General features: G+C 42.0%; 1 protein-coding gene and 1 pseudogene across 1 annotated transcript; one reads left to right on the forward strand and one right to left on the reverse strand.

Annotated features, from left to right (window-relative positions):
* Positions 1 to 3,318: 3,318 nt before the first annotated feature.
* LOC118389034 (ras-related protein Rab-11B-like) lies at positions 3,319 to 5,951 on the forward strand (annotated as a pseudogene).
* A 1,996-nt stretch (positions 5,952 to 7,947) lies between these two features.
* Positions 7,948 to 15,185, reverse strand: LOC118389040 (E3 ubiquitin-protein ligase MARCHF2). The gene is made up of 6 exons (XM_035778745.2): positions 14,674 to 15,185; positions 13,040 to 13,292; positions 12,567 to 12,762; positions 11,756 to 11,965; positions 11,126 to 11,292; positions 7,948 to 10,691 (listed from the first exon to the last, which is right to left on the reverse strand). Exons 2-5 carry the CDS (start codon positions 13,213 to 13,215, stop codon positions 11,134 to 11,136), a joined length of 741 nt encoding a protein of 246 aa, XP_035634638.1. The 5' UTR covers positions 13,216 to 13,292; positions 14,674 to 15,185; the 3' UTR covers positions 7,948 to 10,691; positions 11,126 to 11,133.
* Between the last annotated feature and the right edge of the window lie 865 nt (positions 15,186 to 16,050).

A 16,050-nucleotide genomic window follows, 5' to 3' on the forward strand; every position in this document is an offset into this window, starting at 1 on the left:
TTCAAACTTTTTTAACAAATCAAAAACTGAAAAATTGGGCGTGCAAAATTATTCAGCCCCCTTAAGTTAATACTTTGTAGCGCCACCTTTTGCTGCGATTACAGCTGTAAGTCGCTTGGGGTATGTATCTATCAGTTTTGCACATCAAGAGACTGAATTTTTTCCCCATTCCTCCTTGCAAAACAGCTCGAGCTCAGTGAGGTTGGATGGAGAGCATTTGTGAACAGCAGTTTTCAGTTCTTTCCACAGATTCTCGATTGGATTCAGGTCTGGACTTTGACTTGGCCATTCTAACACCTGGATATGTTTATTTTTTAACCATTCCATTGTAGATTTTGCTTTATGTTTTGGATCATTGTCTTGTTGGAAGACAAATCTCCGTCCCAGTCTCAGGTCTTTTGCAGACACCATCAGGTTTTCTTCCAGAATGGTCCTGTATTTGGCTCCATCCATCTTCCCATCAATTTTAACCATCTTCCCTGTCCCTGCTGAAGAAAAGCAGGCCCAAACCATGATGCTGCCACCACCATGTTTGACAGTGGGGATGGTGTGTTCAGGGTGATGAGCTGTGTTGCTTTTACGCCAAACATAACATTTTGCATTGTTGCCAAAAAGTTCCATTTTGGTTTCATCTGACCAGAGCACCTTCTTCCACATGTTTGGTGTGTCTCCCAGGTGGCTTGTGGCAAACTTTAAACAACACTTTTTATGGATATCTTTAAGAAATGGCTTTCTTCTTGCCACTCTTCCATAAAGGCCAGATTTGTGCAATATACGACTGATTGTTTTCCTATGGACAGAGTCTCCCACCTCAGCTGTAGATCTCTGCAGTTCATCCAGAGTGATCATGGGCCTCTTGGCTGCATCTCTGATCAGTCTTCTCCTTGTATGAGCTGAAAGTTTAGAGGGACGGCCAGGTCTTGGTAGATTTGCAGTGGTCTGACACTCCTTCCATTTCAATATTATCGCTTGCACAGTGCTCCTTGGGATGTTTAAAGCTTGGGAAATCTTTTTGTATCCAAATCCGGCTTTAAACTTCTTCACAACAGTATCTCGGACCTGCCTGGTGTGTTCCTTGTTCTTCATGATGCTCTCTGCGCTTTTAACGGACCTCTGAGACTATCACAGTGCAGGTGCATTTATACGGAGACTTGATTACACACAGGTGGATTGTATTTATCATCATTAGTCATTTAAGTCAACATTGGATCATTCAGAGATCCTCACTGAACTTCTGGAGAGAGTTTGCTGCACTGAAAGTAAAGGGGCTGAATAATTTTGCACGCCCAATTTTTCAGTTTTTGATTTGTTAAAAAAGTTTGAAATATCCAATAAATGTCGTTCCACTTCATGATTGTGTCCCACTTGTTGTTGATTCTTCACAAAGAAATACAGTTTTATATCTTTATGTTTGAAGCCTGAAATGTGGCAAAAGGTCGCAAAGTTCAAGGGGGCCGAATACTTTCGCAAGGCACTGTATATGCAGATGATAGTCTTATACTCAGCTGCCCCCCCCCATGGATTTTGTGTTAAATTCTCTTCTACAACAAAGCTTTCTTAGTGTCCAACAAGCTTTCTCTACCCTTAACCTTGTTATGAACACCTCCAATACAAAGGTAATGTGGTTTGGTAAGAAGAATGCCCTTCTTCCCACAGGTGTTTTTACTACCTCTAAGGGTTTAGAGCTTGAGGTAGTCACCACATACAAGTACTTGGGAGTATGGCTATACGGTGCACTGTCCTTCTCTAAGCACATATCAAAGCTGCAGGCTAAAGTTAAATCTAGACTTGGTTTCCTCTATCGTAATTGCTCCTCTTTCACCCCAGCTGCCAAACTAACCCTGATTCAGATGACCATCCTACCCATGCTAGATTACCGAGACATAATTTATAGATCGGCAGGTGAGTGTGCTCTCGAGCGTCTAGATGTTCTCTACCATTTGGCCATCAGATTTGCCACCAATGCTCCTTATAGGACACATCAGTGCACTCCTCTGTAAACTGGTAATCTCTGAATATCCGTCTCAAAACCCACTGGTTGATGCTTATTTATAAAACCCTCTTAGGCCTCACTCCTTTCTATCTGAGATATCTACTGCAGCCCTCATCCTCCACATACAACACCCGTTCTGCCAGTCACATTCTGTTAAAGGTCCACAAAGCACACACATCCCTGGGTCTCTCCTCTTTTCAGTTCGCTGCAGCTAGCAACTGGAACGAGCTGCAAGAAACACTCAAACTGGACAATTTTATCTCAGTCTCTTCATTCAAACACTCAACCATGGACACTCTTACTGACAGTTGTGGCTGCTTTGTATGATGTATTGTTGTCTCTACCTTCTTGACCATTGTGCTGTTGTCTTTGCCCAATAATGTTTGTACCATGTTTTTGTGCTGCTACCATGGTGTGTTGCTACCATGCTGTGTTGCTGCCTTGTTATGTTGTTATCTTAGGTCTCTCTTTATGTATTGTTGTGTCTCTCTTGTTGTGATGTGTGTTTTGTCCTAAATTTATATTGTATTTTTTTTTCCAATCCCAGGCCCGTCCCGCAGGTATCCTTTTGCCTTTTGGTAGGCCGTTATTGTAAATAAGAATGTCTTCTTATCTGACTTGCCTAGTTAAATAAAACATTATTTTTTTTAAATAGGGTTAAGGGGAATAGTGTGTCCCCACAAGGTTAGTTATACGTGAGTGTGTGTGTGTGTGTGTGTGTGTGTGAGTGCATAGAGTGAGTGTGCATAGAAGGGTCAATGCAGATAGTCATTGTAGCCATTTTGTTAGCTATTTAGCAGTCTTATGGCTTTGGGATAGAAGCTGTTCAGATGGCTGTTGGTGTCAGACTTGACGCTCCGGTACAGCTTGCCGTTCATAAGCGAGGGTGAACAGTCGATGGCTTGAGTGGCTGAAATCTTTAACAATTTTCTGGGCCAATCTTTCACACAGCCTGATATAGAGGTCCTGGATGGCAGGGAGCTCGGGCCCAGTGATGTACTTGGCTGTCCGCACCACCCTCTGTAGCGCCATGCGATCGAGACCGGTGCAGTTGCCATAACAAGTAATGCTGCAGCCAGTCAAGATGCTCTCAATGGTGCAGCTGTAGAACTTCTTAAGGATTTGAGTAGACCCTTGATAAAGTATCATTTGACAGGAGTCATCAGATTAAAAAAGAAGCCTCATTCTTAACCACCAACTGTAGATATTATCACTGATATAGCCTAGCTATGTAGGCCTATTACTACTGTAATGGAATGCCATGAACATTGTAGTACAGTTTACATTGGCGCCAGTGAACTCCTCCCCTTCTGCAGAGCCAGGAAGATCCCCTCTTCCTGCGTTCGGTTGGAGACTGACAGCCAAGGCATTGTCTCGCTCATTGGATTACAGGGAAAAAAAGGGACGAGCAAACACTACAACCAACAGCTGAAACGCTAGATCAGGAATATATCGCAATTAAATTGGAATCAAGACGATTTTAAAGACATGGGTAACAGAGATGATGAGTACGATTTCTTGTTCAAAGGTAAACTAACTCATCCATTTCTACCCACCTAGCTGTAGCTAGCTGCCTTTTGTGGTAGCTACAACAAATATCATTTGTCTGATTTTGTCAATTACGTAGGTGCCGTTAGAGGTAGCACCCACAATGTATTTTATTATAACAGATAGATTTAGCAAGCCTCCATCTGATCTGGTGGCTTGCTAATTCTTAGTTTGTCGCATTGTGTTGACAAATGCACATCTCTAACTCGTCTAACGACAGAGGTTTTCTCAGGTCTCGTTCCTTTATAACACCATCATCATACTCAAATGTGCTGGCCAGCAACATGCAGATTTCTAAAAATACAAATCATAGCTAGGATTCTTTTCACAGAGTGTACCAAAGGTCAAACCTGAAATGGGTGATTCATGAAGTCATTGTCATTTTTGTATTCGTTGTATATGTAACTTATAGGTAATATCCATACAGAATATGCCTAATAGAAATACTGTTATATTTGTTCATCCCATAAACAGTTTGCTTACATTATAATGTGACTGACAGTATGTGATGAAGCTGAACATGACCATCCCTGATAATAGACTGCCCATTTAATTGTATCAGACAGGAATGGGATAATGAGCAGGAAGGAAGTCCCCGGCACAAGAAACGACATTTGTCAAAATCTTACAGATACCCATTTATTACCCTACTGATGAGTTACTGTTAGATGTTTCAATCCCACAGAAGCACACCACATCCGTTATCAATCTAGTGTGGTATACAGCAATATTCAAAATGATACATTCCAAATGACACTTAAAACATGATAATATAAAAGGGACAGAGTGAGAACAGAGGATTTCCAACTGATTCAGTGGGCGAATCACTGGAGAAGACAGGAAAGGAAGAGAGGCCCTCTGAAAGTGTCAACTCAGGTTTCCCAGTAGGAACAGGTTCTCAGCTTCCTGCAGCATGACTTCAGAAGGACAAAGTTCACAACGTTTTCCTCCACTAAAGAGACAGAGCAGCGCTTTATACTTATTTAACCACTTTATTTCTGTTAAGAATGCTTTTCTGTTGTTTTCGTCATCTTGGCAAGGCCAGGCAAACAGCAGTATTCAATCAATGAACATATTGTCTTTCCAAAGCATTCAAAGAAGGCAGACATGCACAGATCCATTTGATTATGACCATTTTCCTAAGTAATCCCCCTTGGCCTACTTGGTTTTGGTAATTGGTTTACTGTATATGATCTGTTATGGGGTCTAACATTTTCCAGTGTACTGAACATACAGCAGCAGCCTGTCATTTCGGTATTAAATGTGTGTTTTGTTGCCAGTGGTGCTGATCGGAGACTCTGGTGTGGGGAAGAGTAACCTACTGTCCCGTTTCACACGGAATGAGTTCAACCTGGAGAGCAAAAGCACCATCGGTGTGGAATTCGCCACCCGCAGCATCCAGGTGGACGGCAAGATGATAAAGGCCCAGATCTGGGATACAGCTGGACAGGAGCGCTACAGAGCCATCACCTCAGCGTGAGTGGAGGAGGCAGCTCACTGCTCAATAATATCAAGGACGCTCGTCTTGCTGTAACCTGCCCTTTATGGAACTAGCATATTTTGATAGTACTGAAACCATTCTGTGAAATCTTTCTCTATCTTAGTCTCACAACCTATGACCTCCTATCCTCCCTGCTCTGTTCCAATCAGGTACTACCGGGGGGCGGTGGGGGCTCTCCTAGTGTACGACATTGCCAAGCATCTAACCTATGAAAACGTGGAGCGCTGGCTGAAGGAGCTGAGGGATCATGCTGATAACAACATCGTCATCATGCTGGTGGGCAACAAGAGTGACCTGCGCCACCTCAGGGCAGTGCCCACAGACGAGGCTCGCGCCTTCGCAGGTAAACTACAAAAACACTAGAGTAGATGACAGCTCACTCTGGGGACAATGAAGACACCCCTGTTTGTCTCAACTCAATCTTTTCTCTTTTTCTCCCTCAGAAAAGAATACGCTATCATTTATTGAGACCTCAGCTTTGGACTCCACTAATGTAGAAGAGGCGTTCAAGAACATCCTCACAGGTAATGGGCAGGGGCCATTACACAAGGCTATTTACATTAGTTAGTTTCAAGTCAAATTGTTTGATTTCTTACACATGAATGGAATGGCATATTTAATAATGAGTAACTGATTTATTTGTATTTTCTCCACAGAAATCCACCGAATCGTATCACAGAAGCAGATAGCTGACAGATCAGCACATGACGAGTCTCCAGGCAACAATGTAGTGGACATCAGTGTCCCCCCACCACTGATGGGCAGAAAAACAAACTACCGTGCTGCCAAAGCCTGTGACCCTCAGCACTCCTCTGACCCCCTTTCCCCACCCCCCTCCACTTCCACCATCACACTGTCTTATCCTGTACCGCCCATTCTGTCTTTGTTACCATATGTGGCGACGCCCTACTCCCCCCTCCCTGTATACAAAACTTACTTTTTATTACTTGTGAACTCACATATGCTCTTCTGCCATTATTGTGTAACTTTAAAAAGCCTTCCTGTCACTTTTTCAGTTATTCATGGGTTCAACATTGAGGTTCCTGCAGTGTAGCAACAGGACAGTTGTCTGTGAAATGAGATGAGCTGGATTTGAAGTGCTGTAGTGTTTTGGACTCTTTGAGATTTGAACAATGACCACTAGATGGTGCTGTGTATATAGCCACTCACAGTTTCTCTTGAATAAGGCAGTATTATTACATTGGTATATGCATTTTGTCCAGAAAAGACCTTCATTGAATATTTATTCAAATGTATGTCTCACCTTTTCATTGTTTTCTTTTCAATAAGCACTGTAAGACTTTACAATAAACTCAATGACAAAGTAGTACACAAGTCATTAATTTATCTTTAACATGTGCAACCATTATCAGTGCGCTGTACAGTACTGGAATTCAAAATGCTCAACTTCAGATGTATGTGGGTAGACTATGTGAGCTGTCTTGTCCTGTGTGTCTGTCTGTCCTTATGGAGGCAGGGGTCTACATGAGGTTGTTTCTGTTTCTCCAGGCCCAGTCCTGTTCCTCTGATCTAGGACAGCTCCACACCCCATTAGAGATATCCCAGTGGTGTCAAGTGGTGTCAATATAAAAATATTAGAGGCCTATCTTCCAGGCATTGCATGGGAGGGAGATCCAGGAACTAACTGTTCACAGGGATTCAATTCAACATTTCATCAGTTGTTGACCTCTGTGTAAGCCAGTAGTGGAAAACAGAATTGAATTATTGAATGACATGACCCTCTCATCTTTGGCGGTCTATTTTAGGAGGGTGGATTAGAAAAGAGCCTTAGATGGAGATTAGTTTTATATACTGAACAAAAATATAAATGCAACGTGCAACAATTTCAATAATTTTACTATGTTACATATATAAGGAAATCAGTCAATTGAAATTAATTCATTAGGCTCTAATCTATGGTTTTCACATGACTGGGCATGAGAGCAGCCATGGATGGGCCTGGGAGGGCATATGCCCAAGCTAAGCCAATCAGAATTTGTTTTCCCCCACAAAAGTGCCTTATTACAGACAGAAATACTCCTGTTTCATTAGCTGTCTGGGTGGCTGGTCTCAGATGATCCCGCAGGTGAAGAAGCCAGATGTGGATGTCCTTGGCTGACGTAGCTGAACGTGGTCTACGATTGTAAGGCCGGTTGGACATACTGCCAAATTCTCTAAAATGACGTGGGGAGGCGGCTTATGGTAGAGAAATTAACATTAAATTCTGACAACAGCTCTGGTGGACATTCCTGCAGTCCGCATGCCAATTGCATGCTCCCTCAAAACTTGAGACATCTGTGTTGTGTGACAAAACTGCACATTTTAGAGTGGCCGTTTATTGTTCCCAGCACAAGTTGCACCTGCGTAATGATGCTGTTTAATCAGCTTCTTGATATGCCACACCTGTCAGGTGGATCAATTATCTTGGCAAAGGAGAAATGCTTTTTGTGCATTTGGAACATTCAGAGATTTTGTATTTCAGTTCATGAAACCAACACTTTACATGTTTATATTTCTGTTCACTGTAAGCTTAGAATGTAACTAGTAAGTGAACAAACTTTAACACATGACATGGGACATTTTGTTGATATGTTGACCCTCTTGTTGAACTGAGAGTGACTGGAAACCAGAGCACTGGATACCAAACAAATTCTACATTTTCCATGTGAACAAAAAGTGCAAAACCCCTATCAAGAGTAATGTGACCTAAGACAGTCCACACAATATTTGCATGAATGTGATCATGGAAGATGACAGTCCAATCAACATTTTGCAAACAATTCCATTTTGGACTGAATGTGTTAACTGATGCAGATAACCGTAAAGTCGGAAATAACATCAAATAAGAGGCCTGTGTAGTACATGCAAGTGTCCACATCATTAAGAAGACAAAAGGAGTCATTGATGTTTATCCATTCTGTTGCTTCATTTTTAAATTTGCTTTGCACACTTTTCTTGGCTGATTGCAAGCACCAACATATATTGGTGAAGACATCTTTCTTTTTTACATTGCACAACATAAACATGTTTTGAAATACTATAGTGTAATAAGATTGATACAAATCCTGTGCTTAATGAATAATTGAAACAAAATTACAAATGATACACATGAATATATTAAAAACTGTGGTAAAATGAACACGAGATTAAAACATTAACAAAAACAAGTCTACAAAGCTGGTATGTTGCTCCTTTTACATACGAGCATGACAATGCCCTGGACCCTTGGTTTCATCTTCAAATCAAAAATGAAATCAGAGGAGCAATATCCAAAACACCAGAAACTGGGAAAATTGTACAATATCAGTAACACTTTTAAATCCCGTTCAAAGTCTGTATTGGGAGATGATATAAACAACCACACTATTCATTTCCACTATAGTTTTGTGAAAGTGCCGTTTGATATACTGGTATAAAACACAAGAATCAATGCTTCTTTGGAGAGAAGGAACTGTTTGAATTAGCGGTTATAACACTGGAGTTTAATGTCTCTGAGCATATTGTAGGCAACTCAAGACTCGCATAGAAAAATCCAACATCCTATCGAGACCTTCTCAGTCAGCCTGCACAAGTGAGCGAACTGCTATGATTCTTCACGTGCACTTCTACATTATATTTCTGCTTTCATTACGTATTGTTAAGGTTATAGCTAAGAATTGCATTGTAAAGTGATCAAATTGCACACTTGCTGTAACTACACCCTACATTGCAAAGTCTCCATAGCTCCCAACACGTCAGCTGGAGGCGAACTCACCAATCAGAGACAGCATGTGACACGGGCAGTGGCCCATCGCTGACGACACAGATAAGAACTCTCTCCACTCTGAAAGATCCTCAACACGGGTCCACCCCACCCCACACACACACACACACACAGGAAAATAACCTCATACTAAGCTCTACTATTACTATTGCACAACGTTATCTACCCTTTAACACCAGATGAGGATTCCTTCAGAGTGACAATCGCTACTTCACAACAACAAAAACATTTCTATCTATTTTCAGAATAGGTCTCCCAACAGAACACTACACGGAACTGAACTGGGCTGACTAGTGTCCGTCTATGCTGAGGATGACTTCCTACTTTGTTTACTGTAGATCACCAAGTTTAATCAGATTTTCAGAATGCCACTCCCACAACCAGGGTTCTTACAGCTGCATAAAGAAACCTTTCCAGTGCATAGCTGTTCCACCGCAAAGCCCTTCAGGTGATCAACCCTCAGGTACCGGAAGAGTTGAACCTGCCCCTACAGATGAGCAATAGAAAGGAGCATGATTGCTATGAAGGGGTTGAAACAAATTCAACTATCATAGAAAATACAAAAGAGTGACAGATCTAGGCCTAGGTTTTTGGCTTCTGTGCACCATAACGCGAGCTTCCCCTACTGAGGAGGATATTTGCATTAATCCTCCTCTCTTTAGGCCTGTTAACAGCTTTTAAGATTCAGGGTCAATACTTGTATGGTCAACCAAGGACACTATGATTAACAATACATACAAATACATATAGAAATATGTGGAAATGAAGCTTCGCTAAGACAGAGGGATGTCTGAAAGGACCATACAGTGTACAGGGAAGAAATCAAATGCACAAAACCCACACAAAGACCTATGCTGTTTCTGCACATCTCTCTCTCTCATCCAGAGGTCACCTCATATGTTTTAAAGTTGTGGTAGATGGAGAACAACAAAACCCATAACAGTCTAGAACCAGACACTGGGTTCTACTGTCAAGGTACAGTCTGTAGGTACGTCTGAGTGTAGGCGTCAGAGTCTGGTCAACTGCATATCGGAGGGAATACAACTTCCACAAAACCCGAAGTAACATCAACCAACCAATCTACGCTCTTTCTGGATGCGATTACTAGCTATTGTTACGTGACTACACAAAAAGAAAACACACCAATACAAAAAAACACACACTAACTAAAAGCTTTTCATTGGAATCTCGTCATAGGAGAGCAATGTACTGTTGATTTCCTGTAAGTCTGACCTTGACCATGCGATACTGGAAAGGTAAGCCTTATTTTCCCTCAACCACAAAAAGTTTGAACTTCATGTTTGTGGAATACACATTTCCATAAAGGCTTTTCATCATCAGTGGCATCTAGACCTACTGTACATAGATCAGCTCACTCTATTTGCACAGTTTTTTCAATGAAGTGCTGATAGTATGAGACCTCTATACTCCCAGGGAGGAAACCTTGACCAACATACAAACTAGCAACACTAAATCAAAGGAAGCTCGACCAACCGATCTTTCAATCCCCCAAACAAAAAAAAAACAAAAATAAACAGTGCATCACATGCATGCAAAACTGTGCGTGTTGGGAGCAGTCTCCTCACATACTGCGAGAACAACCGCATCCACTGTGTTTTATTGCACAATCTCCATCTTCACGAACAACATTCCTGCTCACACCAAGGGGAAAACAGATGGGAGGTAAAATTGAAGGGAGTCAACTGAATTGCGTATTAAAATGGCATGAGCATATATAATCCCCCAGTGGAATAGCCTGTGGCTGGTGAACCGGAGTCAAAACTTCTCACTTCTGCACTCAGTGGTTAGGGAATCAACTGCTGGATGAATCGCCTTAGATCAGCATCAACGATCCATGCCTCACTTTTATAGTCGGATGTGGAGAACTGAAAATAAAGAGAGTAAATGTTCACTTAAACGCTAGGGTTTGGTTTTAAAGCTTCAGCAGCCATCTCCACTGAGCATCAGTCCAATCCTTTCTCATCTTCTTGCAGGGCCCAGTGGAGTACCTTCCAATCAACTGCCCATTTCCAAACCTTCACAAAACACTATACTGCACGGTACTCAATGACCTCTATCATACTGCTTTCATTACCTGATCAATATAAAAAAAAACGCCAGTAGAGGCTATAACACGACTAAGTTAAAAAGAGAGGTGTAAAATGAAATGCTGATGATGATACACGTAGATAAAAAAGGATTTAAACAGAAAAATAAAACAATCTGCATCCACAAGTGCTTGGGCTCTGGTTGGAAACTTGTGTTTTTTTGCCACAAACCTCCAGCACACGAAGAAGAACCCCAACATCAATTTTCCCACCTTTGACCTCACACTATGGTCTCGTCAGCTGTCTTTTTCAGCAGCTTCGTGGAGAGCAAGGAATGCTGGCTAGAATGCCCACCCTTCGCGTCTGGAAGGAGCAGGCGTACTTTCTGGTTGGTTCGTCTCCACTCAGAGTAGAGCTGACAGTGGTAGCGGAATGATACCTGGAGGGGAGAAGGGGGTTGAGGAGGAGAGAGAAGGGGGTTGGAGGAGAGAGAAGGGGGTTGAGGAGGAGAGAGAAGGGGGTTGAGGAGGAGAGAATATTGATGCTCCTCCAAAGCTAAAAACAAACAAACTGGCACGCTAAAGGTTTGAGAACTGCTGCCCAAGCACATTCATGAGTTGAAACACATTACAACTGTTAAATAAAAAAACAGACTCGATCAAAGTCCATTTCTGTCTTGTAAAGCAAAGTCTTTTAAGAAGCAACAGGCATGACAAAAGACTCATAAAAACAAATCATTCCACATCAAATTTAAGTGGGTCTTGGACGGTCTTGTTGTCCAATCACAGTAATTAAAGTGTGATTAGTCAAAGACAGGCTACTAGTTTCCCAACCATGATATAGCATGCTGAGACGTTGATCTAAGGTCAGTTCTAGCTGGTCCTAGATGTGGGCTTACTTACCAGAGTCCAGAGGACGTAAATGGTGAAGAGGGCGATGGTGAGGGCGATGAGGCCCACGGCCTCCAGTCTGCTGTTGAAGTGCAGGTGGTCCTGAGCTCCCCTCAGACACAGCCAGCCAGAGATGGCTGCCAGGGGTGTGATGAACAGGAAGCACAGCATGTCACAGAACAACGTGCGCTTCTCGTTCCGAGGGCCCGGGTCCCGCATCCACTGTGAAGACAGAAGAGAGGGGAGAGAAGAAAGAGAAAGAAATAAAGTGTACTGAGCATGCACTACAGGCCCAACATGGTCACTGGGGGACCCACGCTGCTTTTTCTTCTTCTTCAGGGTTTGGTTTATTGAGATACCCATTAGTAGATGAATGGCTAAATATCATTCATTACACAAACACATGATGATACATTACAATAAATAAATAACAACAATCCCTAATCCCTCCCTAACTAGATTTCCGTTGACATATTCAGGATTTAATACGCATGAGTAATACACAACTAAGTCAAACTAAGCCAACATTGCTTCATGTTGTTGACCCATGAGCAAGTCCCAAAATTCTATATCAACACAGAAGTATTGCAGCTACAAGCACAATGTTTCCATTGAGTAATCTATGCAAGCAGAAAGAGACAAAGAAGAGTGAATCATGCTCATGTGTTTTGACACAGCATAAGCAGAACCACACACACACTGCAGACAGAGGAATGCTGACAAAGGCAAAAGCAAGCAGCAGCAGTCTCTCTCACACACACACACACACACACACACACACACACATACATACACACACACTAAAGGCATTGACCTTTGTTACCTCTGTGAGGGACCTGGGCTTCCGCTCAATTGTGAACTCTGTGTGGCACAGCTCACAGTAACTGGTGTTGGAGGAGGAGAGCCACTTCTCCAGGCAGCTCTTGTGCACTGTGCCCAGAGTCCCTGTGCAGTCGCAGGGGGACAGGAGGCCCTCGCTGTTGGCCCCCTCATGGCAGATCCGGCAGATTGGCCCATCGCTGGAGGAAACAGAAAGGTCCTGAACAGGATACTTAGACTGGGTTTACTTACTACAGCCTGCCGAATATTACTTGGGCTAACATAACATTTCAGGCTTATTAGCTAAGCAAATTCTCATAAATTCTGAGGCTAACTGTGAGACATCTTTCCAGACACATACTCCCAAACACTCTCACAAGTTCCAGATATGACTAGGATTACTACTATAATAGCCTGTTATAAAAGCCCTAAACATCTCATAAATGTTCAGCTCTGAAAGTGAGTCAGCCACAGTACCTCTGTGTGCTCACGGGTTTGATGACAGTGGAGAGCAGCCGTCCATCTTTAGCTGTGACCTGGGTGACATACTGTGATCTGCAGTTATCCGACTCCTCCACACTTTTGGACAGGGCAGCGTTGCCAGCGCAGTCACACAGAGAGCCCGGGAGGTGGCAACACTCCCCCGTCGTCATGGTTACACCGTCCAGGGGGTCAGGTGTCAAGGGACTGATGAGGAACAGACTCAGCTCAGAGCAGTTAGGCCCAACAGCTGGAGAGTGATGAGAAGGAGTTAGAACCTCATTCACTTCATACAATACACTTCTCGTGCTAGTTACTTCACAGAGCTTATTATGAGACAAATAGTGAGATTTAAAACATAATATAAATTTTCTTTGACCAACATTATTAGAACACTGAGCTGTATGAGGCCTAAATGATGACAACATGAAAAAGTCTCTTCAAATATTTTCACAACACTGAGAATTTATATTGTAGTAAATATTAGGGAATAAAATAATGATAGGCCTATTTGCCCCCAAAATGCAGAGTCCAGTTGAGCTAATTTGGCAAAACACAGCACAGCTACTTCTAAAATGCTATCTCTGTATGAGCACAAGGGAGTGACGGCCTATCCCGGCCAAGCTGTCTCCTAGACATCCTCACCCAGATAGATAACTGGCTACTCAGACACTGAATTCATATATCTGTCTGTATGGGATGTCAGCATCTTACAGCTTCTAGGAAATATACTGACATGACCAAATTATAACTTTAGAAAGATAACCTTTGATCAAAGCCAAAGCATTCTTATTTGACCCTCAAAATACAATATAGACACCATTATCTATTCAGATATGTTTTTATTTAACCTTTATTTAACTAGGTGAGTCAGTTAAGAACAGATTCTTATTTTACAATGACGGCCTAACCCGGACAAACCCTACCCTAACCTGGAGGACGCTGGGCCAATTGTGCGCCACCTTATGAGACTCCCGATCGTGATACAGCCCGGGATCGAACAAGGGTCTGTAGTGACGCCTCTAGCACAGAAATGCAGTGCCTTAGATCGCTGCGCACACTCCGGCGCCCTCAGATAGCAGAATATCAAAATATCAGGGGGTGGCTAGACATTCCCTGGTCTCTCCAAAATGACAGAGTATCATCAAGTCTACCAATCATTATGTGTTTTAACGTTAACGTTAGATATCAGGAAAACATATAATCTTGATTTGATGGTGATGAATCAATGTGGTTACTGCAAACAAACATAGTTAGAACGCTAGCTAGCTACATCATGCTTGAAGTGTCGAATCCCGACGAGAACACACACACACTCAAATACAGACACAAAAACCCGACCGAAGGACACAGCTGGATAATTTGCTCAGCCAGCTGTGTTTAGCTCTAGCTACAGTAGCTAGTGCAGGAAAGAATAGCAACCATACTGATTGCTACATGACAATGGATTATGGCTTGTGTTCACAGTATCGTTCATTTATTAAGCTAATGATTTCTGCTAGGAAAACGGTCTAGTGAGCCAGCTAACTTTATTTTAGCTAACTATAGTAGCTATTTGTTAGCGGCTAACTTAGCTACTGTAACGTTACTAGCTAGCCAGCCGACAGAGACCGTATAAACAAAATACTCACCGCGTTCCTTCTTTTTTCATTTTAACAGCTGATATGTGGGGTTGTCAATGTATAAAATAGTCCTCTATAGAAACTATCAATGTTGAGAATTGCTTTATTTCCTTTCAGATATCTAACTAGCTATGCCAGTTCTCGTCTAGCTGTCAGACAACAGTAGCACAGAGTTTCTAAACCCAGAGGCGCAACATCGCGAGACTACCGGGAACGCTTGCGAAACAGACCAAGCAGACACATGCTGGGGTTTGGGATTGGAGAAGTCAATGAGCTTGTTCGACATTGCAAGCGACAGCTGACTGAATGATCTACAAATCACTTTGCATCAAAAATAACTACTCATTAATATTTGTAGATCAGCCAGTCAATCACAATTTACCCACAATGCATCATGGATTTGATGCTCTCGACAAGGACAATATGTCCATGCGATCTGGGATCAGTGAGATAAGTTAAAATGTATTCCTTAGTTCATTTTCTAGAAATCTAAAGGCACAACCTAGATTCGAGACAATTTCTTAAAAGTTATTGAACATGTTATTACTCCAATCTCGTGAAAGTGACAAACTGACACGTTTTCATTTTCGTCAAACACAACTTTATATTGAAGGAGTGCCTTTGATTTGACAGCATGAACATGCGCAGTTCGGAGCGAGACGGCGGTCAGACCCGATGACGTGTATCTACGCATGCGCCTAGCTAGCCAAAGTCGCCATGACATCGACCTCAAGTGTGATCCGGGATTTCTATTGGAGAAGCAGTTTATGCCTCACTTCTTTAGTGGTCAGTGATCTTCATACTGTACGGTCTTTGACAGTAGCCTCCTCCACATACCGACGGCGTTTCCGATCAGCATAGCTAATCATCTTTCTCGCCAACTGGATGTCCACGTTAATTTTTTGTATGTTGGCTGGCATTCAGCCCCGATTGTTAGGATATAAACATTTTAAACATAGAAATTCAATATCTCACCCATTTGAATGTGAAATAAAAACAGATTAAGTTACAGGTATTTTTCCATATGGAAGAAAATCACCTTTATTTTGTATAATGTAAATTAACACCAGAAGCAAGCACACATTTTGTTTGTCAATGTATTTATCCACGTTTAATCGTCCACAAATTAAGCGATTTATATTTACATAGTGGATTGCATTTATAATGAAATATCTGATTAAGAAAATACGTTTTTTTTTTCTAAAATAAAATCAACTATTCAGAATGACTAAAGGTAATCAGGCATAACGTAAAAGAACAATTCTGACAATATATCAAAGTAGTTGCAATTCACATATCTAATGAACACACTTCTGGTGAGCATGTACAGTATTTTGAAGTTACGTGTTGGAACTTATTCAACTAAGTCTACCATAACATTTCAGT

This window comes from Oncorhynchus keta, chromosome 1 (genome assembly GCF_023373465.1).
Source record: "Oncorhynchus keta strain PuntledgeMale-10-30-2019 chromosome 1, Oket_V2, whole genome shotgun sequence".
Taxonomy (NCBI): domain Eukaryota; kingdom Metazoa; phylum Chordata; class Actinopteri; order Salmoniformes; family Salmonidae; genus Oncorhynchus; species Oncorhynchus keta.